This window comes from Zonotrichia albicollis, chromosome 16 (genome assembly GCF_047830755.1).
Source record: "Zonotrichia albicollis isolate bZonAlb1 chromosome 16, bZonAlb1.hap1, whole genome shotgun sequence".
NCBI lineage: Eukaryota > Metazoa > Chordata > Aves > Passeriformes > Passerellidae > Zonotrichia > Zonotrichia albicollis.
In genome coordinates, this window is record NC_133834.1 from 13,449,528 (window position 1) to 13,477,001 (window position 27,474).

Genomic DNA, 27,474 nt, shown 5'->3' on the forward strand with positions numbered 1-27,474 from the left:
ATTCAGAGAGCAGTAACTATCCACAAGTTTTGAGAGCTCTGTCAAAGTCCCTCAGCTGTACTCTGCCACAGACAAGGAAAGCATCTTCCTGCTATTACAATTTCCCTGGGCTACCTCCCTGTATCCATCCTAGGGCAAGAACCAGGTTTTTGGGGTATCACCAACTGAATCCAAAATGCGGAACAGCTGCAGTCCTTGCCTCAGGTGGTTTTCTGCTCCACAAGTATGAAAATCAATGGAAGTTGCATTCCAGTGATGCCACAGAGTTTTGAAATCCTTTGCAAGAAAAAGTATTTCCCCTCCTCCCTGCTTCCCAGATGGCTGCTTAGGAAGTCATTCTGCTTTTACCACGTGCAGAACCACACAGTGCCTGGTTCTGTTGAGTGCAAATGTGTAACAACAAAATGTGTGCTACTGATCACACATCCTACTGCCTTTGGCTTAGCTAAGCTAAGCAGTGAGCTCTCATCACTGCTAAACACACCTTGGGACACTCTGTAAAAGTATTCAGGCTGGCTCTGGGTCTCATGTTTCCATGGAGTTTACAAACCATAAAATTAAGGAGAGCTGGCTTGGAAATACCAATGGACACAAAATGGCAGCATCACATCCCTGGGTCTCTGCCTTGCCTGCTGAGATGGGATTTTTAGGCTGTGCAGTTTTGTGCCTGCCATGTGTGGACAAGGAAAACTGGCAGGACAGTGAAATCCACCCCTACTCCCTGATGCTCCCTCACACCCCCAGGACTCTCTGTTACCAAGTGTTCTTGTGCCACCAATATTACTTTGTATTACAGATGAAATACAGGAGCAAACCCAAAAGAATTTCTCCTCCAAATGCCCTAACAGGCTAACAGGATTTGCTCAGACTCCACACCAATCCTTCCATAAAGCAGCAGGAGCAGCAATGGTTGCACCCTGCCCTGCTCACCTTGCAAACATGCGGAGATCCTCTGGGTTCTGGGCAGCTGGGACGTTCAGGATGGCTTCCCTCTCGTGCTCCAACAGGCTTGCCAGGAGATTCTCTGTCATCCTCTTATTGAGGGGTGAGTCCCCACCAGGGATCAGCTCAGCACTGGAGTTATCCATGCTAGGGCTTGTCAGAGTCATGTCATCACTGCTGGCTATCAGAGAGACACACATACACATGAAATTTTTGTATTCCTCAGCATAAGGATGCAAAGTTTATCAATTCAGGCTGTTTTGTGCAGCCTTTCCAAGTAATCCCTCTTCTCTGGAGAGCAGAAAAAGTGGCTCTCCAAGTGCTCCATGAATCTGCAATTAGTCATATGACAACACAGCGATTTTCTCAATGGGAAATTCAAATGTTTCAACAGAGTCATCAATTTGTGTGGAAAACTGTATTTCTGGAGACCATAAACAGTCCATAAAAAACATTTGAAAAGAGAATTCCCAGACAGCTGTGCTGGAATACCATGAAGTGGTAACATGAAAAGCCTAACAGCACAGAAGGTGGGAGCAGGCAGAGAGGCCAAGAAGCAATATCCTCTTGTGAGGGAGCCAGAAAAAGCAGATCACAGACTCATCTGACTCACTTTCCAAGATTTCTGCCCTAATTCATTACTCCTGTAAAGCTCAAAGTTGTACAGAGGATCCCTCCCCATATCCAAAGCCCAGTGGTGTTCTGAGAAGGCTGCTCAGAACAGCCCAAGCAGGAAAGTTTGGTGATTTCAGCATTATATCTGACTCATCCTCTTGAAAGAATGCTTTCCTGGAATCACCCTGAAGAATGGCACTGGGGAGATTAAAGAAATCAGGGGACACAAACAGAAATCAATCATGTGTGAGAACAAAGCCAGCTCTGTGTCTCCTCAGGTGGCTCTAATGGCTCTACAGCCCACAGAAACCAACGCTGCTTGAACAAATTCTCCGTCCTGAAAATCAGAATCTGCCAGAGGAACACAGGGGATACTTCTGAGTGCAGCCAGGGAGGACAAAGCTAATTTTAAAAACAAAGAAATACCTCTCATAAAAGCCTTTTACACAACCAGATGAGAATTTGGCAAATTACAAAGCATTACTTTGTGGATGCCATGAGACAGAGAGAGAGAAATGGCGTTTCTCACAAGCCGCTGTGAGAAACACTTGCTGTTTCTCTCTCTCTGTCTCATGGCATCCACATTACTTCTTTCTAAAAAGAAGCCCAATAGCCCCTAGGACTTTCACCAGTGCCCAGCTCTAAATTTAGGAAAGGCTGGACCTAATTAGCAAGTGGAGATTCTCACTACCAAGGCCTGATGGACTTTGGCAGCACTAAGGGAAGCTGTAGAAGTGAGATGGAGTCTGAAAAGCAAAGGAAAGTGTGCTCATACTTGGGGAGCCAAAGCTGAGAGCGTTGGGGGTGCTCAGACTCCGTCCCCCCACCCTGGCAGTGAAGGGCATGTCCTCGTCCTGCGCTCGGAGCTCCTCCTCCTGCGGGGGCACCATCAGGCACACGTAGGTGTGCAGCTGGATCAGCAGCCGGTGCTGCAGCATCCAGATCACCATCTGGATCAGCTGGGTCTGCAGGGGGACAAACGAGGGTTAAACACCTGGGAAATGAGATACAGGAGGAAAACAACACACACAGGGTACGCTTGGTGAGTAAGGAGGCACGTGGAAAATGCTGCTAGCCCCACACAAGAGTTTTATCTCTTTTCCAGTCACAAAAAGGTGACCAGACACAAAACTTCTTCACACCCAGAGCTTTGTGGGTGCTGAGGCTGCAGTGGAGCCTTTCATGATCCACACCTTTATGCAGCACTGACCAGCACAGCCTGAAGGAACCTGCCCTGCCCCTGCCTCAGCTCCAGGGCACTGCTGGTTCTACACAAGGGCCACTAAAATAAATCACCAAAGGGTTAATCCCACACGGTCAGATTGAAGTGCAGGCTCCTCTAGAGAGCCAGAGAGAGGACAGGGTGATGGGCAGAGCTGAAGCAAGCAGGGGATGTGGCCAGGAGCCCTTTGCTGATCAGCCATGGGAGAGCCCTGGAGATGAGAGCCTGACAGGCCTGGGCAATACAGAAACAGCAGCACCAAAGCCCTGGCAGGGGACAGCAGCCTGAGCTGCCAGGAGTGCCCTCTCCATGCAGAGTCACCATCCCTCTGCTATGTAGGGCCAAGCTAATAAAGGCACCTGGGTTTTGAGGCAGGCAGAGACTCGAAAGCAATGAGATGCATTAAACATTGCCCAACACCTGCTGGAGATCTGCACCATGGGCAGAGCAAGGGACAAGGGTTTGTAGGGTCTGCTCTCAGAAATCTGGGAGGAGCCTTCAAAATGCATCATTGTGTCTTGATTCCTGCATGAAAAGCCTTCTCATATCACTGCAGGCAGCTCTCATAGCAAAGGGCTCAGAACACAATCACTGACAAGGCTGCTTGGGGATTTCATAGCAACCAGCACTGTTTTGGTGAGACAAACACAGGCAGCATGAGCTCAGGCTCAGAAGGAAGCTCCCCCTGCTGCATTAATCATCAGGGTAACTCGCCAAATCACAAGAAAAGCCCCAAACCCAAGTTCATCAGCCCACATAATTTTCCTTTTTCCATAAATCTGGTAATTCCCAGTTCCTCCTCTGCTATCAAATCACAAAAGAAACCTCTCTGTTTGCAGACAGACCCACACCCTGTCTTTTCAGAGATTACCACTTCTGGGGGCTCAGTGGACTTTAATCTTAAAACTTTTTCTCTGGGATCGCCTTCAAACATGTATTTTTTGGAAAAGCCATAATTCATTTTACATGTTTAACAGAAAATCTACAGCAGAAGAGGAAGGTTGGCAAAAGACACCAAAGACATCATGCTTTGCTAACATCTGAAGCCAGCCTGGAAGAGTGGGGTTTACTCCAGCAATTATGCTGCTGAAATCCTTCCTTCCAGATGCAGGCCTGGATGGAAAGATGGCTCATTTATTTTACTTAAATTTCCAACCTGTTGGCACGTCTGATTAGCAAATGAAAGAGGTCTGCACGTTTCAGAGCACAAAACAAGCCTGGAAAAATGCAAGGAGACAGGAAGACAGACTCTACCAGACCTACAGAGCAGTGGGTAGGGCCTGACCCAGAGCAGCCTCCCCTGGGCACTGTGGTGGTCCCATGAATTACAAAAATAACCAATTGCTTTTGTTGCAGCTCCATGTGCATGGAGAGTCTAATCCTGCACATGCACCACCACCTCTACCTTCACACCCTCATGGAAATACCTAGAAAGCCACCCTGAGCCAGCAGCTATGGCCCAGTGGAACCTGAGCCAGGCAGCAGAGGTGTTACAGCCTTACAGCCACAACCTTGTGCAAACAGCCCCTGCCAAACACCTTTGTGCACCTCTGGCTGGGAGAGCTGGGGCTACCCTGAGAACCAGAGGAAACTCTTCTTCCATCCTGAAGTAAACTTGATCATCCCTAGACCAGAGACTGATGATCCCTGACATTTTTCTGTACAAGCCAAACTTCAGCAGGAATTTGGTACCTCTGAAATCCCAGTCCTGGAAAAAGCCCAAGTGCTGCAGCATGCTGCCCTGGCCCTGCCCATGTGAGGAGCTTTGTGCCACCACTGCAAGTGCCTCACACCATCCCCACTTCCTCCAGGGTCAGACCCATTTCTTACCAAAGGCAGAAGTGTTTTCATAGATCAGCTCTAGCAGAGGCTTTGCTAACACATTCTGCTGCCTGTGCTTCTGGACACCAGGACTGCATTTCCCTCCATTCTCCAGCTGCTGCTCCCAAGCTGCCATGGAGCTCACCCAGGGCTGCAGGAGCAGAGGTTTCCCTGTGCTGTGCTGCTGAAATGCTGCTCTTCCCCAGAGGGGCAGGGCTCTCCCTGTGCCTGCTCTCAGGGCACTTCATTGGAGCTGGGCTCCTTGCTGAAGCCACATGGGCTGGGAGCAGCTTTCCAGGCAGGGCTGTACTTCTGGAATCCAGAGCCAGCCTTTTTTGGCTGAAACACCAGGACTGTGATGGAAATACAAAGTGAAACATTTTCTGTTGCTTCATTTAACTACCAATTCAATCTAAATTTTATCCATGTTCCTTTCACGCTTCCTGTCTGCCCGTGCTGCCTCTTTCCAGCCTGCTCAGAGGGGGTCCTGTCTGCAGCAGCCACATCTGGCTTGTTCCTGCTGGCACAGAGCAGCCCAGGGCCATTCCCAGAGCAGTGCCAGGCTGTTGTCATGCAAGGCACTGGGACAATGCCCTGCTCTGTGCCCACTGGCACAAGCAGAGATGCTGCACTGGCTTCCAAAAACACAGCACTGCACATCAGCCCAGCTGGGCACTTCAGCATGGCCAGAGGAAAGCTCAGCCCCAACATCCAGCATTCCTTATTCTCTGGGACCATTTGTAAAACTCTTGAGAAATGTGTTACATTTCCTGCAAGGATTTTTTAAGGCTGATTTCTTTCCCAGGCCTAAAAAGTTAAGGATAACTGGGAGCAGCACCAGGTTCAGGAAAGGGAAGGGAGAACAGCAGCCTAGAAGAACTCAATCCCAGTTTGTTTCTCACCATGTGAGGAGACAGTGCAAATACAGCTTGCTTTACCTACTGAAGCACACAAGCCCCTTTCCTCCAGCCTGGATTATCCAGTTATTTGATACAAATCCTCTTCAAGGTCTGACTGGAGAGCTGAGGGCTGCCTTGGCTCAGCATGATGACACCTTCAAAGCCACTGGGGTGCAGGGATGTTTTCTGAAATGTATTACCTTCCTTTAACATTCAAACCATGCTGCTTCATGGAAAACACATAGGCTATGAAAACTTCTCCCTCATTTACAGGAAACAGACTCTGCAAACTCCTCCTGATGTAGGATGAAACATTTACTGTCTAATATTGCCATTTTAATCATTAGTTAACAGCTGTGAATCCTCAGCTTAACCATTCCCTCCATTCAGGCCTAGCATGACATTTTCTTTTAACTTACTGTGCTAAACCCCTGACTTTATACCCAGCCCAACTGAATAAAAATGCATCTTAATCCCATTTCCCTACTTCTGCCAACAAAAGCCCCCTGATGTCTTGCAGCAGAGCAGCCCCATGTGCAGCGTGGCTCCCTGAAGACACAGCTGCCCATTCAGGGTGTGCAGGCAGCTCTGCTCCCCTCCCACTCCATCCCCTGACACATTTCCCTGCCTCATTTTCCATCAGCCCTGCACAAAGCTTGACATGTTTTCAGCAAGCACAAGGCAGAGGCCTCATCTCCCTGTGCCTGACTCCCAGACTGAAACAAAAGTGAAAAGTTAAACAGATTTTGTTCAGCAGCAGCTGTCTTTGCTTTCCCATCTGTTGGGGTTTCTTTTCTGCACTTATCCACATCCCCTCAAGGGAGAATTAAAGAACCACAACAATAATGACAATGTGCATGATGATAAAGGAGGTGCAGGAAGGAAATGGGATGCCTAATTCACCTGGGAACACTCAGGTGAGAAGATCCCTCCTGCTAGTCCCTGTTTGTTCAAGGCAGGGCACAGAGGTGTTACAGCTTCGAAGCAGATAAATTGGCTGAGGTTACAGTGCAGAGGAGGGGGAGCCACAATCATCATCCCTGACTCTTGGTTTGCAAAGCACCTTCATGCACAGTAGCTGGGGAAAGAAATCTGATGCTGGACAAAGAAATCCTTTTTCTGAACAGCAGGTAAAGCCTTCCCCTGCCTGGGACAGATCCTGGCAGGGAACAGCGCTGACCTGAAGGCTTTGGGTCACCAGGTGCTCCTGTGCTCCCCCAGGAGGTTTGGAAGGGGTGCAGACTCCCAGGAGGAGAGCACAGGGGCAGGAGCCCACAGGCAGCAGAACAAGGACAGCTGCTTTGGGCTCAGGGTAGGGGAGATGCAAACTGCTCCTCTTCCAGCAAAAACACCAAAAGTGAAGATGAGTTCCCTCTGGTGTGAGCTCACAGATCTCCCAACCCTGTGGCTGCACCCTGGTGAGATCCAGGACAAACCCAGGCACTGCAGCAAGTCCAGGTGGCATGACAAGTCACAGTGGGGACAACTCCCATTGTGAAATGGGGGGAACAGCTTCTGCTTCCCTCACACCCCCCAGCTGCACAAGCTCTGCAGAAATCACCTCCCTCACTCTGTGCCAGCCCTGCAGCTCACTGGATGGGTGAATTCCACCTGCTCACCTGGCAGAACCCTTCTGCAGCTGGAACAGGTTAAATGAACAGAGGCAGAGCTCTAGGAGAGGGAAGGGAGGAAGGCTCACATGTGCACACACTGGGAGGGGGGAGGAAAAGCAGGGCCTCAGCTCCACAGCACTGAGATCTGAGGCCAGCTGAGCTGGGGGCAGGGGCTCATCCTCAGCCTGCTGTGTCCAAGGGAAACACAGAGAAAGGGAAGCAGCAGGGAGCCAAAAGGACACCAAAATCTCAACTAACAGATACACACTGACCAGGGTTCCACTGGAATACACTGCTCCTCACCTCAGGCAAGAATAGAGACCAAGATGACACAACCAAGACTTTCAGTCTGTGGCACAGGGCACACTGAGAGCACTGGCACACACCTCTCACCTGGCACCTCCCACCTACCTGACAGGCAGACAGCAACAGCAGCACACAGCCATGCACTCCCAAGGCAGCCCTGTCCTTGCTCAGGTTGTTCACATCTCCTGCCAGCCAAAAAATACCACAGCACACCAAGCAGAAAAATGTGTGTCACTTTTTTTAATCTACCCAAAGGGAGTGAGGAATTCCACTCATGTGATGGTCATTGAACAAAAATAACTTTGTCCCCTTTCAAATCAAGCAAGATTTTTGTATAAAAACAGGAAGGGCTCTGAGAGCTCTCCTATTTCCTATGGAGGGCTTTATTAATGCCTCCTGTATTCTTTACCCATCCAGAAGCACATGCCAAAAGCAGGGAGCCAATCCCAAGCTTAAGAGAAGAATGAAATGGGATGGATGCCATGGATGCCCCGAGGCCACAGCAGTTTCTGCAGAAGATCCAGCCCTGCCACAGCACTGCCCCTCAGCACAGTGACCCTCAGGGGCACAAACACTGCCCTCAGCCTGATGAAAAGCACCAGATCACAGAAAACCACTGGAAATCTTTAAAGCTAAAAAACCTCACATCCCCTCCTGTGCACACAAAGAACAAAACTACAGAGAGAAAGTTCCACCTTTGCTATTTTTTTCAAAGGCAAAGCGAATACATTATGACAATATTTACAGTTCAGAGTACATCTTTTATCACAGCACAGTGGAACAAAAACCCACCCACATTTCATTAGATTAATTGCTGTATTGATTAGATCTTTTGTAATTACAACTGGAGCCTGACCACTTCAGGGCAGGGATTGGAGTCACGTCTCTTAAAAGACTTAAAAACAAAAAAATAACACAAGAAATCCTACAAAGGTAAATCAGAGTAGAAGAAAATGTACTGATACAAAAATACCTAAAAACTCACTCTAATCTAAACTCCCCTAAGAGCTGTCACACTTTGATTTATCAAAAAGCCACAACTTTTCACAGCATCACCCTCCATCCTTCCAATAAGGCTGAAAGGAGGATGAAAGCAAGCTGTGCTGGTGATCCTTAGGAGCCCAGCACAGACAGGTGAGCAGCAGGGGGAAGGTACACACTCTAAAAAACACCTGAGCACTCCATCAGCTCTGGTGAGCATTTATTGCACCCTTGTTTCAAGGCATAACTGCAGCAGTAAGTGACAGACACTTATTTATGTATTTTAAACACAAGTAGGACGTCTGAGAACAATCAGAACTATTGAAGGAGAAGTATTAAGGCAAGTAATTAATTTTAAAAGGATTACTGAGAATGTCTCCTGAAGCTACTGCAGCTATAATAAAATTAATGCTATGACTTCAGCTTCAATTTTCAGGATACTTATTTGTCTGTAACTAGAGTGGAGTCCTGCTCTTCCCCTGCCTCCCAAGGTTGCAGCTGACCAGTAAATGCTACTGGAATTAGACCTACATCATTACTTATTTTTATCTCAGATCATCATCTCTGTGAACCTGTAATTACAGCCAATTCTTCCCTGCCAGCTGTGCTGGAGAGCACAGGTGATGGTAATCTCTAAATGTGAGCAGGGGCTAAAGCCATGGAGCCACCAAGGCACCCAGGTCTGAAAGGCAGGAACAAACACCAGGAGGAGGCAGCCAAAGAACTCTGCCTGTGCTTCCTCTGCCACACTGAGGCACAGCCTCAGTCCAGGCTCCTCCATCTGGGAACACAGCACAGCCAGCCAGGAGACCTCACTTTATTGAGCTCCTTCCTGTGTTCCACCAGTTCCCAGAAATGCCACAAGCCATGATCGATGCACAAGCAAAACAGCTCACAAATCCCAAATCCATATTTTATTAACACAGTTCTTTACTCTCAGGAGCTAATGCAGTGACACATGGACTTCTGCTGACCCCATGCTGAGCCTCCTTCCTCCAAAAGCCTTTTAACAATTCCACTTTTACAGCAAAACCAAGACAGATTGCTTTTAAAAACAGATTGTGAGCTTGGAGCAGATGGAATAGAATAAAATCAAATGTGATTGTGAGGAATCCACAAACTTGATTCAGCCCTACCAATTGGTAACAGCTTGGGACAGAGCAAATGGAGTTTCAGTTTTCCCTACAACATCACACCATGAAAAGAAACATTCTAATACTTCTTTTAGGTCTGTGCTTTTCCAGAATCCTGTCACCTTGAACATCCCCACAGCTTTTTGGCACGAGGACATGAAACAATAAATCACAAGGCTGGAAATAGAGTAACTGGGAACTTGTAAATGTGTAACAGCAGGTTCCTGAGCCAGTGCTCCAGGAGCAGCAGCATCCCTGTGGGCAGCAGAACAAGGAGCCCAGGGCAGTGCCCAGCAGTGCCCAGGGCAGTGCCCAGCTCACCTCCTGCACGGGTGGTGCCAGTGGGTTCTTGAACTCAGCCAGGGACACGGGCAGGGAGAACTTGGCCAGCATGGAGGGCAGGTTGTGACCCCGGAACTGACAGGAGAAGGCATCTGCCAGGGGAGAGTACCTGCAGCAGAGAGGCAAAGGCACAGATCAGCTCTGCAGTGCTGCTCAGGGGAGCTGGGATCCCATTAAACACTGCACAAGTGCCAATTCCCCAGTGTAACATTCCCTGTGATCTAGAAAACCCCAAGCACAGTTGATGGCATGTTGTGTCCTGCAGAAGGCAGCCAGGAGCTCGTGCACTCTCACCTCAGCCTTACATCCAGCTCCAGCCTTTCATTCAAGGCATTTTCATTCCAGAGGAGAAAAATGAAAGGGATAAAATTCCAGACGTGTGCAGCCTCTGGTGAAAGGGTCAGAGCTTGGGCAGGGTGGGAGGGACACACACACAACCTCTGAATGTGCCAGCTGCAGTGCAGATGTGGCTGTGCCCCCTCCCTGTGCTGACAGGTCAAGAAATATGACTGAAATGAAGGACAGACAAGTTAAATACCAGAAAATCTGTCTGTCTTAGCATTTCCATCTCCAAAGGTCTTCAGGAACAGCACTGCCATATTTGACACAGGCACAGTTGTTGCTGAATGACCTCAAGGTCCCTTCTAGCCCTATTTTTATACATCCATCACCAAAGTTTTGATTTAAAACTATTTTCCTATAACTGAGTTCCAACACAGAGTCTAAAATCATCTCAAAATCCAACAGAGGAAGGGCTGCCAATCTCCAGCAGAGCAAAAATACCCTCCCCTGCCTCCACATCTTCCTTGCAGTGGCTCTGCTTGCTCTCCCAATGGCCATGGTGCCTTGTGTCTGTGACAAGGCACACAGCATGGAATGGCAACTTCTGCTACTTTTGATTCATGTCAGAAAGCTCTATAAACCACTCCTTTAACTTAATCATAAAGTATTTTGGTTTGTAAATGTTCCCATATTGGACATTCAGTGAGCAGGACTACTCAAAATACTGACAGCAGCTTCCAGGGCCCTCAGCACCACAGAGGAATATTGATCTGCTCTGCTGCTCCTCCCTGCCCACACTGGCTGTGCAAGTCCAGGCTCATGTAATGGTTTGTGTTCTGCACAGTCTCAACAAATCCATGAAGAAAGATCCCAGTCTGTATCCAGCCAGGGAAGGAAAGTGCATCTGCACTGCTCAGCCCTGTGCTGCCACCAATGCATCTTCCTTCTACTTACAGGCAGACACTGGCATTTGGAGAAAGCATGTAGACATTGTTTTCACAAAGAGGATAAATAATAATTGCTTTGCCCCAGTAAACAAGATGTGCTGCAAGCTGGAAAACCTGTATGGAGAAAACAGGGAAAAATTAGAGAAGCAAAATCAATACACAAACTCTCAGCAAGTGTTGCATACAACAGCAACAAAAAACATCTCATTTGAGTTGCAATGAAAGAAAAATGTTCCACCCTTTCACCCTGGCTTCAGAATAAATTCACGGTTTAATATAACATGTGGCAGATCAAAAAGCATTTGACAAGGTCATGAATTTCCAGAGATTCGCTTCACATTTCTAAGCAACTTAGTATTTCCTGCCTCAAAGGAATTCCTCCAAACTGTATCAATACAAGTTAAGTTTCTTTTCATGCCCCCAAAAACTATTTTTCTTTATGCACAAAATGCATTGTGTTATACATGAAAAATGAAACAAAAGAATCAGCTTCTACTATGATAGAAACATAAAGGAAACCAACACTGCCTTTTTACTGCACAGAGGTATTTCAGTAATGAGCTACATAAAGTATTTTAATGTGTTAAACAAGTCAGTGGTTGCTAATGGCTCTGGAAAAGCCACATAAATAGTGTCTACAAGACATAAAATCCAGCCTGTGCCATTAGATGCATTTAACTGTGCTTTTTTGTGGAGAACAAAACTACAGAAGCAGTAGGGAATTTCCAGAGTTCATCCCATAGCCAAGTAACACCACAGACCACTGCAGGCAGCCCTGGAGGTTTATTACAAAGCAGGAGCTTTCCCTTGGAAAAGGAGGAGGCACTGCCCTATGAGCAGGAGAACATGTGATGGTGAGCTGTGCTTCCCCTGTCACACAGAGCACAGCTTGTGCCCCTGGGTCTGGATTGATCCTTGGGAGCATGGAGCTGCCCTTCCCTCTCTGGGATCATCCCAAATGATCACAGTCACCCACAGGGGTCTCTCAGTGGCCTCACAACTCATGTGAGAGCCAGAGTCTCACCCCTCCACTTCCCTTTCCAAGGGCTCATCACATCATCTTCAGCAATTCAGACTTGAGAGCTGGTTCTCATACTGGAAGGACATTTGGAAAGAGCTGCTGGCTTGGAGAAAATGGCTCAAAATCTATGCCCAAGCCTAAAATAAATCTTCTTCCCATGACTGACAAGTGTGTGCACTAATGGACTAAGGGAAATGGATGGGAAGGTTTGTTCAGGCATTCACAAGTCTTTGGTAGCAAAGATCTTGGCAGCTCCAGGGGTATTTGGCCATGGCAGCTGTAAACCTGCACCTGCATTTTGGGTGCTTCATTTGCATGTAGACATCACTGTGGCAGGACCAAGACAGGCCCCTGTGGTGTCAGCCAGGAGTACAACCTGCTCTGGTTTAACTACCAAACAGCAGACACAGAGCAGACAGAGCCACTGTCCTCAGAGGGACACAGGGACAGCTCCTGAGGCAACATCCACAAGGAGAACAATGGGAAATTCCCCTTAGATAAGGGGAAAGGTTTCACTCTGATGCTGGTCAGGTGCTGGACCAGAGAGGCTGTGGGAGGCAGCCCTCACAATGAGGTGCTCACAATTTAAAGTGAAGTTTTTCATCAGCCTGATTTAATGGACTTGTCCTGGGCAGTGGTGAGGACTAGAGAGCCCTGGGATGGGGGGACCAGAAACCCCCAGGATGGGGACTAAAGACCTCTGGGATGGGGACCAGAGACACCTGGGATGGAGACCAGAGAGCCCTGGGGATGAGGACTGGAGACACCTGGGGATGGGGACCAGAGAGCCCCAGAATGAGAACCAGGACCTCTGGGATGGAGACTAGAGACCTGGGATGGGGACCAGAGAGCCCTGGGATGGGAACTCCCATCTGAGATGGGCTGTGGCTGCAGAGCTGCCCAGCACTGTCCCTGCACCCCTGCCCTTTGTTCCTGCAGCCTCTCCCCAGGCTCCAGGCCTGGTACCTTCTCCCTGCTCTCTTCTCACACCAGGAGCTGCCACGCTCCAGCCCCACACAAGCCCAGGGGCACCCAGGAGAAAACACCTCGTGATTTAAAAAGCTCTCAGCAGCTGCTGACAGCTCCCCATACCTGCAGCAATGCCAAGTCAGCATCCTGAGCCAGTTGCTGCAAATTCTTCACAGCAGAGGTAGTTTTAATTACTCTCACCAGGGCAGGAGAGCAGTCCAACGGGAGCTCATTAAGCAATGACTTCTCATCATTTAAAAGTAATAAGGCATGGTAAGGCCTGCAGAAAAATAGAATACATTTGCACAGTAAACTGCAGCTTTTCCTGAAGGCTTTGTTGTTTCTACACCATGATACCTGGAGTCAACGTAATGGTAAAAAAAGAATTTCTAATATCATCCTTTTGCTCTAACTGGGTTCAAAATCAGCTTATTTTTATGTTACAGCATAAGAGGCTCCCTGTGAAAAGGAGACAGAGGGTTATATGGTAACTGGATACCCCAGTGACAAGGAAAAAAGACTGCACTGCATTGGCACACAATTGAGAACAAGTCTGAAAACTGCTCATCTACAATACTGATACAGAATGGAGCAGAAGAAAGGAAGAAAGCAGAAGTTAATTACTTTTGCAGGTAAACAAACACAGGAAATAAGGTATCACAGGACCTGGGCTCTCTTTTTCCAAAACCAGAATTCCTTCTGGGCCAACAGATTAAAACGAACACACAATTCCTGGCTGCAAACAGTGAAGGTCACTCTTGCAGCATCCCCTCAGTACAGCCCCCTAAAGTGAACACCAAGGCTGTGGCTTCCAACCACCATGAATCCAGCAGCCCCACAGAGCCACAGCAGCAGCTCCAGGGACAAGCTGGGGACAGCATGGCTGGACAGTGCTCAGGCAGAAAGGGACCTGGGGGTGCTGCTGACAGCCGGCTGAATATGAGCCAGCAGTGTGCCCTGGTGGCCAGGAAGGCCAATGGCCCTGACCTGGATCAGGAATGGTGTGGCAGCAGGAGCAGGGAGCTCATTCTGCCCCTGTGCTCAGCACTGGTGAGGGCACACCCTGAGTGCTGTGCCCAGTTCTGACCATTCAGTTTAGAACGTTGTTGAGATGCTTGAGCACATCCAGAGGAGGCAACGAGGCTGGTGAGGGGCTGGGAACACAAACCCTGTGAGGAACATTTGGAGGAGCTGGGGCTGTTTAGTCTGGAGAAGAGGAGGCTCAGGGGTGACCTTATTGCTCTCTGCACCTTCCTGAAGGGAGGCTGCACACAGCTGGGGTTGGTCTCTGACAGAACCAGAGGACACATCTCAAGCTATGGCAGGGAAGGGATAGGTTGGATATTAGGAAGAAATTTTTCAGCAAAAGAATAATAAAGTACTGGAATGCTCTTCCCGGGGAGGTGGTAGAATCCCCATCTCTGGATGTGTTTAAAAAAGCCCGGACATGGCACTTGGTGCTGGAGTCTGGTTGAGGTGTGAGGGCACAGGTTGGACTCGATCTTAGGGGTCTCTTCCAACCTCATAATTCTGGGATTCTGGGAGTCCTGTCTGAGCCCAGGGCCCCCCTCCTCCACAGCCCAGTCACACCATGCCCCTGCCTGAGCCACCTCATCTGCAGCACCACCCCTGGAACAGGAGCAAGGACTGGCCGCCCTCTGAGGGGCAGAGCTTGCTCTTACCTGATGGATTTCAGGCTTCTCTCAATTGCTTCTGGGGGAATGAAGTTGGTGGCAACATAGTGGATTTTGTGAGGAAGGCAGAAACTCACTTCCAGCCAGTTGTTGATGTGCAAACGAACCACCCCTGTGGTGCAGAGACTAAAACAGGAAGGCAATCAATCCATACAGCATTTACCCTCAGTCACAAATGAAAACTGTGCTCCAGGGTCACCCAGAAATCAGATCAGGAAAAGACTGAATGCACTCTGTCTGTCCCCAGGCTGGCTGAGGACCAGCTGGCTCCTGCAAGGCCCCCCCCAGCTGGACATACAGAGCACCAGCCCCTACAGCATTTTAGGGAGATTTGAGAGGCTTCACCACTGACCTTCTGCTCCCTCTGCCCTTAACATTGCAGCAGTGTCTCAGGTTAAAGTAGTTTATTCAAGATCTACTGCAGGGCAAAGGAAAATTCTCTAGGCCAAAGATGAACTGGGCACAGTCCTCACCTCCAATTTCCATCTTCCCTCCAAGCAAAAAGAAAAGAGGATGTCTGTACTGGGCAAGGGCTGTTCCAAGCAGCACATTTCCACAATAACAGCCTCCTTGTGCTCTGCTTAGGTGGTTTGTTTCCTTACTAACCTGTTCCTGCTTGTGACATGAAATCACAAATGTGCCTGTTAACGTGGTTTCTTCACTCTAGGAAACCACAGGGACTGAGCTGAGCCCTTCAGCAGACTCCAGACAACAGGACTGGAGCAGAAGCAATGGATATCCCAGGAATAATAAAGACAGTAAAGTCAGACCCTGGTGATCATCCTGAAAGCAACAGTAAGCCTCTTTTACTAAAAAAAAAAAAACAGAAAAGCTGGATATTAGAGCCAGGATCATCACTCAGGTGCTTTTATACAAGTCTGCAAATCTAGATAAGAGGTGGAATCCACCTCAGGAGGGAACTGTATTTACTTAAAATGGGGAATGTACCATAAGAAGTTAAGGCAGCACCAACCCTGCAAACCCTCCCAATATTCCCATTCCACAGGCAGGGGATGCTGGCCTGGAACAGCTGTGCTGGGAGGAAGCAGCAAGGCCCACACCACCTTTCCATGAGTTAGGAACACATAAACTATCTATCTCAAGCTCTACACCTGAGAACTGAATTCATCAATGCCCTTCAATTTTAAACTTTCTTCCCTAAGAATGCTTTTTGGCTTAAAATCAAATTTCAAAGTTTGCACTCTGAAAACTCCAGCCTGAATTTTAAATTCAAAGTGTGTTGAGACTTGCAATTTGACTTTTGTGTCAATAACTGCCATGAATTTCCCCCTCTACACAAAACAGATTTAAAAACATGTCAGGAACAGGCCAGCAGCAAATACACTTCTGGAAAAGTCTTTATGTGGTGATTTAACCATTTATAACCAGCATTCAAGTGCAGGTCACAAACTAACATGCTCTTTTTCAAAGTCATCTGGCTGTGTAGAGGGTTTGGAGAGAGGAGAAATTTCAGCTTTAAACAAAAACATGGGGTAGCTTTGGCTGCTGGTGCAACTACTCAGCAAACCACAGCAGAGTGGTGAGGGAGCAAACAGCATCCCCTCCCTCCTCACACAGGATCACACTCATGGGGAGCATCCCCTTCAGACAACACTTCTCAAAAGGTTTTGTTCTCAAATCTTGCATGGAACTCTGGAAAATGCTGATTTTTCAAGCTGCAAATGGAGCAGACACTGTGCTTTTTTTAAAAGGCACTGAGAGGATGAACCCAGTGTTTCTCTGGCCCCAGCAGCTCTGATCTGCTCAGGAGCTCCCAGCCCTGAAGGAACGTGCAAAGCACCAACACCTCTGGTTTAGTTCACTAAATGCTGCAGCTCCAGTAACACTGCTTATCCCACCACAAACAACTGGCAGGTAAAGCTGGATTCCCTCAAAATCCATCAGGGAAAAGGGCTGAAGCTGTGGTTATCCACACCAGCTCCCAGGCCAAATCCTCACCAGGGGAATCATGGCAAAAAGGAAAGGGACCAGCGAGTTCAGAGACCACCTGAAAGCTCCTGGGCTTGTAAAAACAGCAGAGATACATGAAAGCATGAAACACTTGCAAGGACATTTCCCCTGCAGAGTTTAACATTCAGACAAAGATCCAGTTGGTTCCTTTCATTGTTTGGTCCAAGTGCACTAAGGCAAAAGGTTTAATTACATAATTACACTCTCCACAGCATAATTTTGTCTCCAGTGCACTACACAACAAGAGCCTAGAATTAAAGACAACAAGAAAACCAGATTTTCAGTTCTGATCTGGATCTTAATTTTATTCTTCTGCATTTGCATTCAGCTGTACAATTTCCAGCCTTCATTATAGCTTTATGAACACAATTTCTCCTTCACCTGCCCCTCCTTGGATGGAAAATAATTAAGTGTCTGTAATTTGACAAGGAACCAGCTGCACCCTCCAGCAGCAACACTTGCAACTGCCTTTGGCCAGACAGCAGAGTTAAATAATGTCCCCAGTATGGACACAAACATTCAGGCAATAGGATATTAAACTCTCCGAGACATTTTATTCCACAAAAACTTTGTTTCAACACTTTTTTTTTAATCTCTGGTTGGTAACACCTGATGAATGATCTGAGGGATACATGGCCAAGGATCAGGATGATCAGATAACAGAGTTTAAAACTGAGACAGGGAGAGGCAAACAGGAAAAAGCTGTTTAATGTCTCTCCATCATAAGGCCCATGAGACATCTCATGCTACAAGAAGGAGCAAAGTTCAGAAGAAATAGAAAGAAACACAAAAAGTAGTTAGAACATGGAGCTCCTTATCAGAGGATGCTGTAGTTATTCAATATTTACTCTGGCTCACAGGACTGTGGGCTAATTCCGGGAAGTGAGATCAGCTGGAAGCTGCTGAATGTACAGAAACCCCCCAGAGCTGCAGGAAGCTGGGGAATATTTTAGGGACTATCACTGCTCTTTTGCTCTGTTCTGCTGTGTCCTGAGCTGTGAGCTACTGCCCAAAATGAGAACATGAAGGTTTGCCAGCATCTCCCAGAACTGCAGCCTTTTCCATAACTATTCACAAAACAAAGAAATCCCACTTCACATTTATACAGAGTTATGAATTTTTACATACACACACCTCATATCACATCTGTCCTGTTTATATCAGGAATTAGCCCCATGTTTTTGAGTGTGGTGGAGGTGAGCTTGTAGCTTTGGAGTTTGTTTTTCCTGGAGGTTGTGACTACTCAGAGCTTTGAAATAATTTCACATTTCCTTATACAGGGCAAAAGGCTGTCCTTTGATAAATAACTGTAGTTGGATTATAATTTACAGCACAGCCACAGAAATAACATTAAGTCTCATAGAATCATTCCCTGAGCTGAGATGGTCTAGATCTACCACACAGTTGAGTCCCACTAGGCTAAAAATTTATAAAGGCTCTTTCTGTATTAAAAAGAAAATACAGACAATCCAAACCTCCCCAAAAACCTCTCCATACTTTCCCTTTTATTCCAATGCAAAGCTAAGAGAAATTTGCTAGAACCAGGCAGGCAGGCAGTAACTATCAAGCTCACATATTATCTACAGTTTCAGATAAAACTATGTGAAAGCTCCTCAAAAGAGACACCTATTGTAACACCAGTAAGTTTTTCAGCATTGAAGTCCTGAAAACTCTTTTGGGCCTAAAAACCATTGCTTTCTGTTCCACACCAATGCTTCAGTTTGAGGATAAGATGAATGAAGACTCTCGATTTTCTGAATTAATCAAAAAGAAACATTCTAGTTTCTCTCCATGAGAGACAAAATGTCCCAGGAAGTAGAAGCTGAAACCTCTGAGCTGTCAGTGTAACACCACTCCACTGCTAGTCAAGATGTCCTGGCTACTGATCCTGCCTTATGGAACACAGGCACCTCATTCAAAACCAAGGAACACTTTGAACAACAGAATTATTTCTCTATTTGTGGTTTTGCACAAACCAACTTGCTCAGGGAACATGCTGGGTCTTGCCTGAAATACCTCAGCACCATCTACAGGAAGCCAAGGGCTCGACAGCACCTCTGGAGCAACCCTGGGAATCGGGCTGGAATTGCAGAAATCAGCAGGCACTTGGAAATGCTGGCTGGAGCAAATCTCAAACAGAGAGCTGGGCTCCATCTGCAATTCAAAGTGCTCCCTCCACTCCACTGGCTGCTCTCCCACAGCCAAAGGCTATGCCAGAAGCCTCTGTAAATTTAGAACAGCACTTTGTCACTGCATGCATCCCAAGGTTCACCCTTCCCAGCACTCCCTTCTCCTTTAAAAGCAACAGAGCCAATCTTTCCATCTTCCCTCTGAGGTCATTCACACTCCTCCACACTCTCTAGGTGGCCTAAATCCCCCTTGAAATGTGGTGTCCAAACTGGATAAAATATTCATTACAGCAGGAGTTTTACAACTGTGAGCAGGATTGGTGCCTATCTTACAGACAAGACTTATTTTATGCATTCTTGTCTATCTGGGTTTTTTTGTAACCCATGTCACTTATGACTAACCCTCACTTCACAGAAGACCACACACACTTCACTCCAGAGCTGCTGCCACACAGGAATAATTAATTCATCCTGGAGAAAACTGTATTTCTAGAACCCCTTTTCTACCTTACTAAAAAATAATTTTAATCTATGCCTGCCTGGTAAGGTGCTGCAGCTCCTCTAGCTGATCTGACTGCAGGTATAACAAGCATATTTCCTATGCTCTCATATGAAGTATTAATAGAAAAGCCCTGCAGAACATTTCCTTATCACCCAACAACACTGTCAGCTCCTTTTCAAGTACTGCTTTCCAATCAAGCACACAGGCACTTCAGATTTTTACCAACACCAATAAGGTCTCACATTTGCTTTTGACAGTGCCATACAAAAGTGTCAAAATCCAACTTGCACCACTTCTTCCCCACTCACAATGCCTAAATGAGGGAGAAACTGCCTTGTTTTACAGCTGGGGGCAGCACCAAAGTGCATTTCTCCATGGTCTGTCTATTCCTCCTTATCTCTGGGAAGGCTCACATGAGCTCTGTGTTCCTACAGTCACAGCTAAATGCCACAAGATGTCACTGTGTCCCTAAAATATTTGGAAACATGATTAGGGTTTTGCCCAGTCATAAATACATAGCCCTAGAGGAAGAGAAAAATATAATTGGAATATTAGAATTACAGGCTGCATAAAAACTGCCTTCCTTAAAAGTTTAGTACTTAAACTTTAGTGTAGGTTTTGTGCAAGGTGTGTGTAACCACATACCTTATTTCTTGAAACAGATTAAATTCACAGCTCTGGAACACAAAGACCATCTTAGTAGAAGTTTTCTGATGCTTTTTGCTATCATTAAATTATTTAAGCTCCCAGTGCTTTACCTTACAGGGCTCTGATCCCCTCTGTACATGAGAAGCCACAACCCAGGGAGGACAAAGGGCTCCCTGAGGAACTCCAGCCTGATTCCCTGAATCCCTGACAAACACCCCAAGCAAGGGGCACAGCATCTCCCCCCACACACACAGAGGTTCTGTGTCCCTCTGTCCAGGCCCCTCCCCAGGCACAATCCTGGCTGCAGGAGCCTCTGGGCCCCAGGAGGCAGCACTGACAGCACAGGCTCCTGCTCAAGCTCAACAACAGCCCCACACTGCTTTGAAACCTCTGCCAGAACTTCTAACCCAGTCAAGAAACAGCATGTTACACTTTCCATTCTGCTGGAAGCCTCAGCATCTCATCCAAATTCGATGTCCAGACATGCACAAATGGGGCCAGGGCAGTACCTGACCTGCCATCAGTGCTCCTGCAGCACTTTCCCCTGAGCTGCAGGTTTAGAGCATTTCCCCAGGGCTGTGACACCCCTGTTATGGCACTTGTCACTTCTACACTTCACTTGTCAGTAGGTGGCCCTGTGCTAAGGAAGAAAATAATAATTCTTAAAGCTGTGACAGGCATCATCAGCTTTTAAGAACAAGACACCAAAGACAGACCAAGGTAATGATTAGGATAGCAGTTCTGCAAACATTTCACCTGACTTCCAGGCTTCACATTGCTCTGCCTGGTTTAAAACCCAAATCCCAATGATTAACAGCATGAGGAAGTGGATAATATCCTTAGGAACAAAGCCAGGAGATTTCAATGAGAAACAGCATACCATGAGCCAAGACTGAAAGGCTGAAATCCAACTTACCTGTCATATGTCTCTTTGAGATCTCTGGCCAGTTTGCACTTGGGTAGGATGTGATGAAAAGGTGACTGGGGCCCTTCTGTGGCTATGGAAAGATTCAAAACAAGAAAGTAAATAACTGACTTCGAACCAAAGTGTTTCCTCTTCCCCCACTGGGTATCAACATTAGTGACATTAGAATTTTTATAATTTTATCTACAATTACCTTTCAAATCTTTTACAATAACTCAAGTTACACATTAAGATGATAATAGTGAATTATTACCAACTTCTGCTAAACCTCAACTCAGTTAAGTACATGTAACCAAGTTGGACAAATGATGACTTCAAAAGCTTTGTTTTTCTAGATGTTAGCTTTAATTTTTAATGCTTGCAGCAAGATAATGCATCACTGTCAGAGTTCACCTTAAATAGTCCACATTGTTATGAGCATTACAGTTACAGAGCATTTTCCAAGTACAGTCTATAAAAATGCTCTGTAACTGTTTGCTAGCCAGGTAACAGCACATAAAAGTGAAGCTTCCCCATAAGGAGTCCGGTGACTCAGCAGACAGCATTAAAGCATGCAAAACTTGCTCTGGGTTGGGTGAAGGAGGCTACACAGGAGCTTTTCCATGTCAGCCTGACAGGGAGAGGCAAACATGATGGCTCAGTGCAGTCTCCAGGGATTCTGCTGAACTTAACTAGCAAAGAAAGCAAAGAAACTGCTTCACCTGTCACAGACATGTTTTATGAAAAATCCTTTCCTTAGGATTTTTTCTCCTGAGAAGCTGAGAGGCCTCAGGAACAAAATGTAAACAATGATTATCTGCTGCTGTGGAATGCAACAGGTGCATCTGGGATTGGTCTCATGTGGTTGTTTCTAATTAATGGCCAATCACAGTCAGCTGTTCAGACTGTCTCGGTCAGTCACAAACCTTTGTTATCATTCTTTTTCTATTCTTAGCCAGCCTTCTGATGAAATCCTTTCTTCTATTCTTTTAGTATAGTTTTAATATAATATATATCATAAAATAATAAATCAAGCCTTCTGAAACATGGAGTCAAAACATAGAGTCATTCTTGTCTCTTCCCTCATCCTGGGACCCCTGTGAATACCACCACAAACCTCTAAAACTCAGCCTCAGCCAAGTTCACTATCTCTGCATAGGGATAGTGAACTTGGCTGAGGCAAAATGAAGGGAAAAGCTGTCAGAATGCTACAGGGCACCAAAACTTGTTCACAGCGATCCCAGGCACAAGAGAAGCAAGAAGGCACAACCAGCACCTCCCTGGAAGAGTGTCCCAGCTGAGAGCCCCAGCTGCTGAAGGCACTCACTCTCTGCCATGGCAGACACCTCGTCCTGGATGGCCAGGATGAGCTTGGCCTCTCGGGTCAGGTACTGGCAGCGGCGCTCCTCGTGCTGCAGGACGATGGCGATCCTGCGCGACAGGTTGTGCAGGCAGCTGATCACCGACGGGTCCGCGTTGGCCTGCGGGGAGCACCAGCAGCCTCTGAGCCAGGCAGCCACAGCCACCATGGGGAACAGGCAAATGGCTCCCACTGACACCAAAAATCAGCCTCTCTGCTGGGAATGAACAGAATTTTCTCTACCCGCAACCAAGGAGAAGCTCGGAGGTGTCCAAATGTAATTTGGATTTTTAAGCTCGTTAAGTGCGTGAAAGGAACACCACACATGGACAGGGATAGCTCTGTCTGGGTTGCTTTTCCAGTTGTTAACCTTCTACCAGCAGAGAGCACAGATCTCAACTTCACACAGTGAGACAAAACAGTGCCAAGCTTTTTGAAAAGGCAGAATATCCCAGTGTTCAGGTGAAACTCACTGGCAGCACAGCACCTTTAACATGTCCCACTAACTCCACGTTGCCACACTGGTGTTTGTCCTATGTACTGACAAGGAACTAACAAGGTAACAATTACCAGCTCATGACCAATATTTTCATCCCAAATCTGTATTAATTTGGATCTATGCCCCCAAAAAATTCACAAATATAGCTTATTGCTAACACTGCATTTATGAAAGCCCCAGAAAGAAAGTGCTGGAAAAATCTATCACATCAGTACAGCTGCCAAGGGGGGGTGAGGGGGAATTCACTGGCTCCAGCATGAGTCAGCAGCTGCTTCATGTTTGTTAAGACCTTTAAAGGAATTTAAAGTTCTGGCAAGTGACCACTTGGCACAGAAAGCTGCAAACTGTGACTCATCAGTTTTTTGACTGCTGTTCTTGCTGAGTCACGCCACGCTGGTAGCCCTGAAGCTCCAACACAGCAGGATCAGTGCTGATTATCACACTTGGGCCTTTGCCTGCTCTGTCTGCCCACTGCAGATGGACACTCATCTTTATCTCTGAGGGCCTCCACCCACCTCCTGCACTGCACTGCTCCATCCTAGAAAAAAATTTCCACTTGCTTCTTGCCCAACAATTTCCAGAAACCTGACTGCCCCTGTCAACTAAGAGTGTCTCACTTGGCAAATGGATTTTGTGCTGCATGACACACACAATTACATCAGTATCATCTCATGGCTGAAGGGCAAAGAAAGCAAGTTTTCCTAGAAGCACTAGAAATTAGATTCCAGAAAAATGTGGGCTAGTCTTCACTGTGAATGAAAGAGCATTGGTTTCCACACTTCTGCTGCCACATGGCTCAGTGTGCATTTGTTAAAGCACAGGGCTTTAACAAATCACCAAAACAACATCTTTTAACATGAGAAATCTAAAATCAACTCCTCCATTGCAAATTCAGCACTCCCTGACCCAGCAGTGTCCTAAAGCAGAGGAACACTGGATTCCCAGCAGAGCTCTGCAAACAATTTCTGGCTTGATTCAGGCACTTGTCCTGTGTGAAACCTTGCTCCTCATCTGAGGACAAGCCATGCAGGCTGGGGCCATGTCCATGTCATCACTGCCAAGCCAGTGGTAAGAAAAGTACTAAAAGAAAAAAAAATTCCTTTCATAAGCAGGGAGCTGGAGGTTTAAAAATGATGACATTACATCCAGTTGAGCACAAACCAACCATTTCCACAAAGATGACTATACCAGCTCCCTCTTTTATTTTTTAAACAACCCGTGGACTGGGAAAAGAAAGCCAGAGCTCAGAAATCAAGTAATGCTTGAACATAATGAAATTTCTAGAGCTTTATACACCCAATTAGCCAAGCCAGGATCCCTTAACAACAGCATCCAGTTAATAGATGATGCCTGAAAAAAGTTCCAGGCAGAAACTATGAATTTGTTCTAGGCTTTTGCTGAGCATTGAAACCTCTTTATTCTTAATTTGTACCTTCTTCTCATTTAGCTGCTCAGCTGCTGCTCCCTGGCACTCTCCCTTTACATTACCTCACTGCTGAGAGGAGGCAGCTTTCAAACACTGGCCATTAATCACAAAACAAGCCCGGAGTGTGAGCCTACTGCATTGTCTCATGCACGCAAGCACATCCCACTGTCAGATGGAATGGAGACAGCCCTTACCCTTAGTGCAAACACCACGTTGAACAGAATCATGGTGGGCATCTCTCTCTTTGGTGAGGGATCAGTTTTGGATACCTGAAAAATATTTTTTAGAAAATCCCATTGGCTAGTGTCAGCTGGAGAGAGTAACAAAGGGAAAGTAATTTTTAAAAATTTTAGAAATAAAGTTAAATAACAAGCTGAGAAAAGAGAGTAGACAAATCAATATATAACATCAAATATGACTGGCAAAATATAGAACTATGCTTTTGTTTTTAATTGGAGGGTCACAGTTACTCTACAACACTGCCTTTGCTGAGCAGCTGTGAAAACTTAAACCAAAGCCTTTTAGTCACAAGCATGGAAATGAGTGTCAGTTAAGGCAGCACTCTTGCTTAGTGTCTCTGTTATTCCATTTAGCATCATTAGAGACCTTGGGTTTAAATGCTTTAGCACAACTGTCAGATGTACTGTCAGTAGAATTCCACAGATCTCAGGCCACACCTATTCCTTCCTTTCCTAAAATCCCCATTCAAATTTCATCCTGTTACAAGCTGCTGCTTTTATCACACAAAATATGCTCTAGAACAGCAGTACTAAAATAAAAGGTTTGATTTTTCCCTTCCTGCAGGATTTCAAACACATTTTCAGCCCCTCTATTCTCTGTGTAGCAGAGATCTCCATTCCTAAGGCAGATTCAAACTTTGCAGTGAGAAGAAGCAGCTGGAGCTGAGACAAGCAAGTGGAATTTGCGCAGCCAGACCAGCTCCAAAGGGAGCACGTGTCACCACAAGATGGAGCACAAAATGCAGGGGACATTCCCACCTCCCCTGCAGCTCCCTGCTCAACACCCACCCCATCCCCAGAGCAAACAGCCCAAACAAAGTTGGTGTCTACCCAAAACATGTGCAGCACCTGAGCCAGGGCAAGCACAGCAGCATCTGCCCTTCCCCACAGGCTCCAAGCACCAGCAGTGAACTGCTCAGGACTGAACTCCAAAATCTGACTGCTCTCACTCAGGAGTCTCTACATTTAGAAAACCAGGAGGTGATACATATTTTGGGGTTTTTTTGTCCTAAAGTGAAAATTACATTCTGTCAGAAAGGCAGTGATGGGAGAGTGGTAAAGGCAGTTTATCTGTTCTGGAGTAACAGATTCCAGGACATCCTGTGAATTTCCAAGTGTAAGGACTGATCCTGCTACTCCCTTAAAATCAGAGAAAGTACCACCACTAACATCAGTTGGGATGCAGGCTAGATTTCATATCAACTCATGTCCAGAAAAAAAGAAGACTGAGCTGGGAAAGAAAATGCTGAAGGAATTTGAAGAATTCAGAACATTGCTACATAAAAAGCAATCTGGCACACAGGATTAAATGTTTGTGCTCTTGTAACTCCTGAATCTCATAGGAGTAAAAATTTGCTGAGCTGTCCTGTGGATTAATTTACTGCAGTATGGACTCTGAGAAAACTCAAAGCAGAGGCTGCTGGGTTACTCCAGACACTGCCTGAGCTCCATGGAAAAGCAGCTCCATCTGGCTTCCTCCTAACTGCAGGAGGGTCCCAGATTTACACTGACACAGACCAGCAGAGATGGCTGCCACATCGAGAAGATTCTGGACTCTAGAAAGTTCTGGGGTGCCTCCTGGGGTGATAAGACACACCCAAAAAGTTCCTTCAGAAGTAACAAAAAAGTGTTTACAGCTCCTTAGAACTTTATTTATTTGCCCAGATGCAATTTTATTTAGACAAACTGGAATGAAGTGACATTTCATGCAATTAGGATTAAACTGATTGGAAAGAATTAGTTTCCAATATGTGATCTTTTTCATCACTTATACAATAATAAGTGGTGAAAAAGATGCAAATACAAATTTTCAGCCTCGTTTAGAGCATATTTAGGAGGCTGAACCTTTCAGATGAGATTAATAAAAGAAAGGAAAATGATCTGAGGGAGAACAGGCCACTGCTGTCAGAGCCTTGAGGGCACCAAAAGCTCTTAATGGCCCAGGCCAGGACCTGTTCCCACACAACTTCCCCCAAAATCCAGGACTGGGAGCCCCATTTAAGCTCAGCCCAGGGCCTGGAGCTGTGCCTGTGCCCAGGATGGACCTTGGATCTGTGTCTGTCTCCTGGTTTATACATCCCACCCTTGTCCTGTCCCCTTCTGCTCCTGGCTGGGATCCCAATAAAGACCCTGGGCCTGGTTCCCCACTTTGCCTTGTCTGGGGCTGCTGATGGATTTGCACAGCTTGGGCACACTTGAATCCTGTCTTCCAAGACAGTTTAACTTTTCAGGACTGAGTCTTGGTGCTTCTCCATGACATTTCCTGCAGACTCACAACTGAGTTCCCAAAGTAGCATCTTTTGATGCTTTAGGGCAGCTCCTCACTGGGATTAAAGCAGTCTGGTCCTCTAAATATCATGCAGCAGTTACCAACAAGCTGTTTCCACCTCTAATTATAGCTAGAAAGCAGGACAGAATTGGCAAGCAGAATTTTCCCCTGAAAAAAGGAATGACTTAGCAAATTTGATGAAAAATGAGACCAAAGAAGTTCAATGACAGGGATCAGCATTGGATTCAGAAATTACCAAAACCTAGTTCATTCCTACAGTTGAGCAGGAAGAAGGAACAGGACAGGGAATATCAGGAACACAGAAACAGGTGAATTCTTTCCTGGATTTAAGCAGGGCCTTTTACAGTCCAGATAGCAAATGCTCTCATTCTAAGGACCTAAAACAGGCCATGGAGGAAGGTCTCAATGCAAACATAGCCTGACTTGGTCCACAAGAAAATTCTAGATCTCTTTCAACATCCTACATATTCCATCCAAGTCTTGTGGATCATCTTCAGCCTCAGGAAAAGTTAAAAACCAAACAAGGCTGACGCAGCTTTTAGCATTTGTGAAGGGTTTTGGTGGTGTTTTTTTAACTGCCACACTAATTAGAGGTGCTAAAAGCTAACTTGCAGTAACTAAAATAGTGAGAAACAGCTTTTGGAGTTGGAGTGCCCAGTTTTACTTCTCTTTACTCACACTGCTTCCCTACAGTAACCAGAAGAGTTTCTGTGATCACT

General features: G+C 46.4%; 1 protein-coding gene across 5 annotated transcripts in view; it reads right to left on the reverse strand.

Moving 5' to 3' along the window:
• Nucleotides 1–27,474, reverse strand: part of NPRL3 (NPR3 like, GATOR1 complex subunit) — a 42,208-nt gene that overhangs the window by 4,627 nt on the left and 10,107 nt on the right. For all 5 annotated transcript variants that reach the window (XM_074552655.1, XM_074552656.1, XM_074552657.1 and 2 more), the window contains 9 exons: nucleotides 24,421–24,495; nucleotides 22,269–22,422; nucleotides 20,954–21,035; nucleotides 14,776–14,913; nucleotides 13,217–13,373; nucleotides 11,111–11,217; nucleotides 9,854–9,983; nucleotides 2,333–2,522; nucleotides 931–1,123 (listed from right to left, as the gene is read on the reverse strand). In XM_074552655.1, the coding sequence (XP_074408756.1) occupies nucleotides 931–1,123; nucleotides 2,333–2,522; nucleotides 9,854–9,983; nucleotides 11,111–11,217; nucleotides 13,217–13,373; nucleotides 14,776–14,913; nucleotides 20,954–21,035; nucleotides 22,269–22,422; nucleotides 24,421–24,495 (1,226 nt within the window). The remainder of the gene's footprint in view (nucleotides 1–930; nucleotides 1,124–2,332; nucleotides 2,523–9,853; nucleotides 9,984–11,110; nucleotides 11,218–13,216; nucleotides 13,374–14,775; nucleotides 14,914–20,953; nucleotides 21,036–22,268; nucleotides 22,423–24,420; nucleotides 24,496–27,474) is intronic.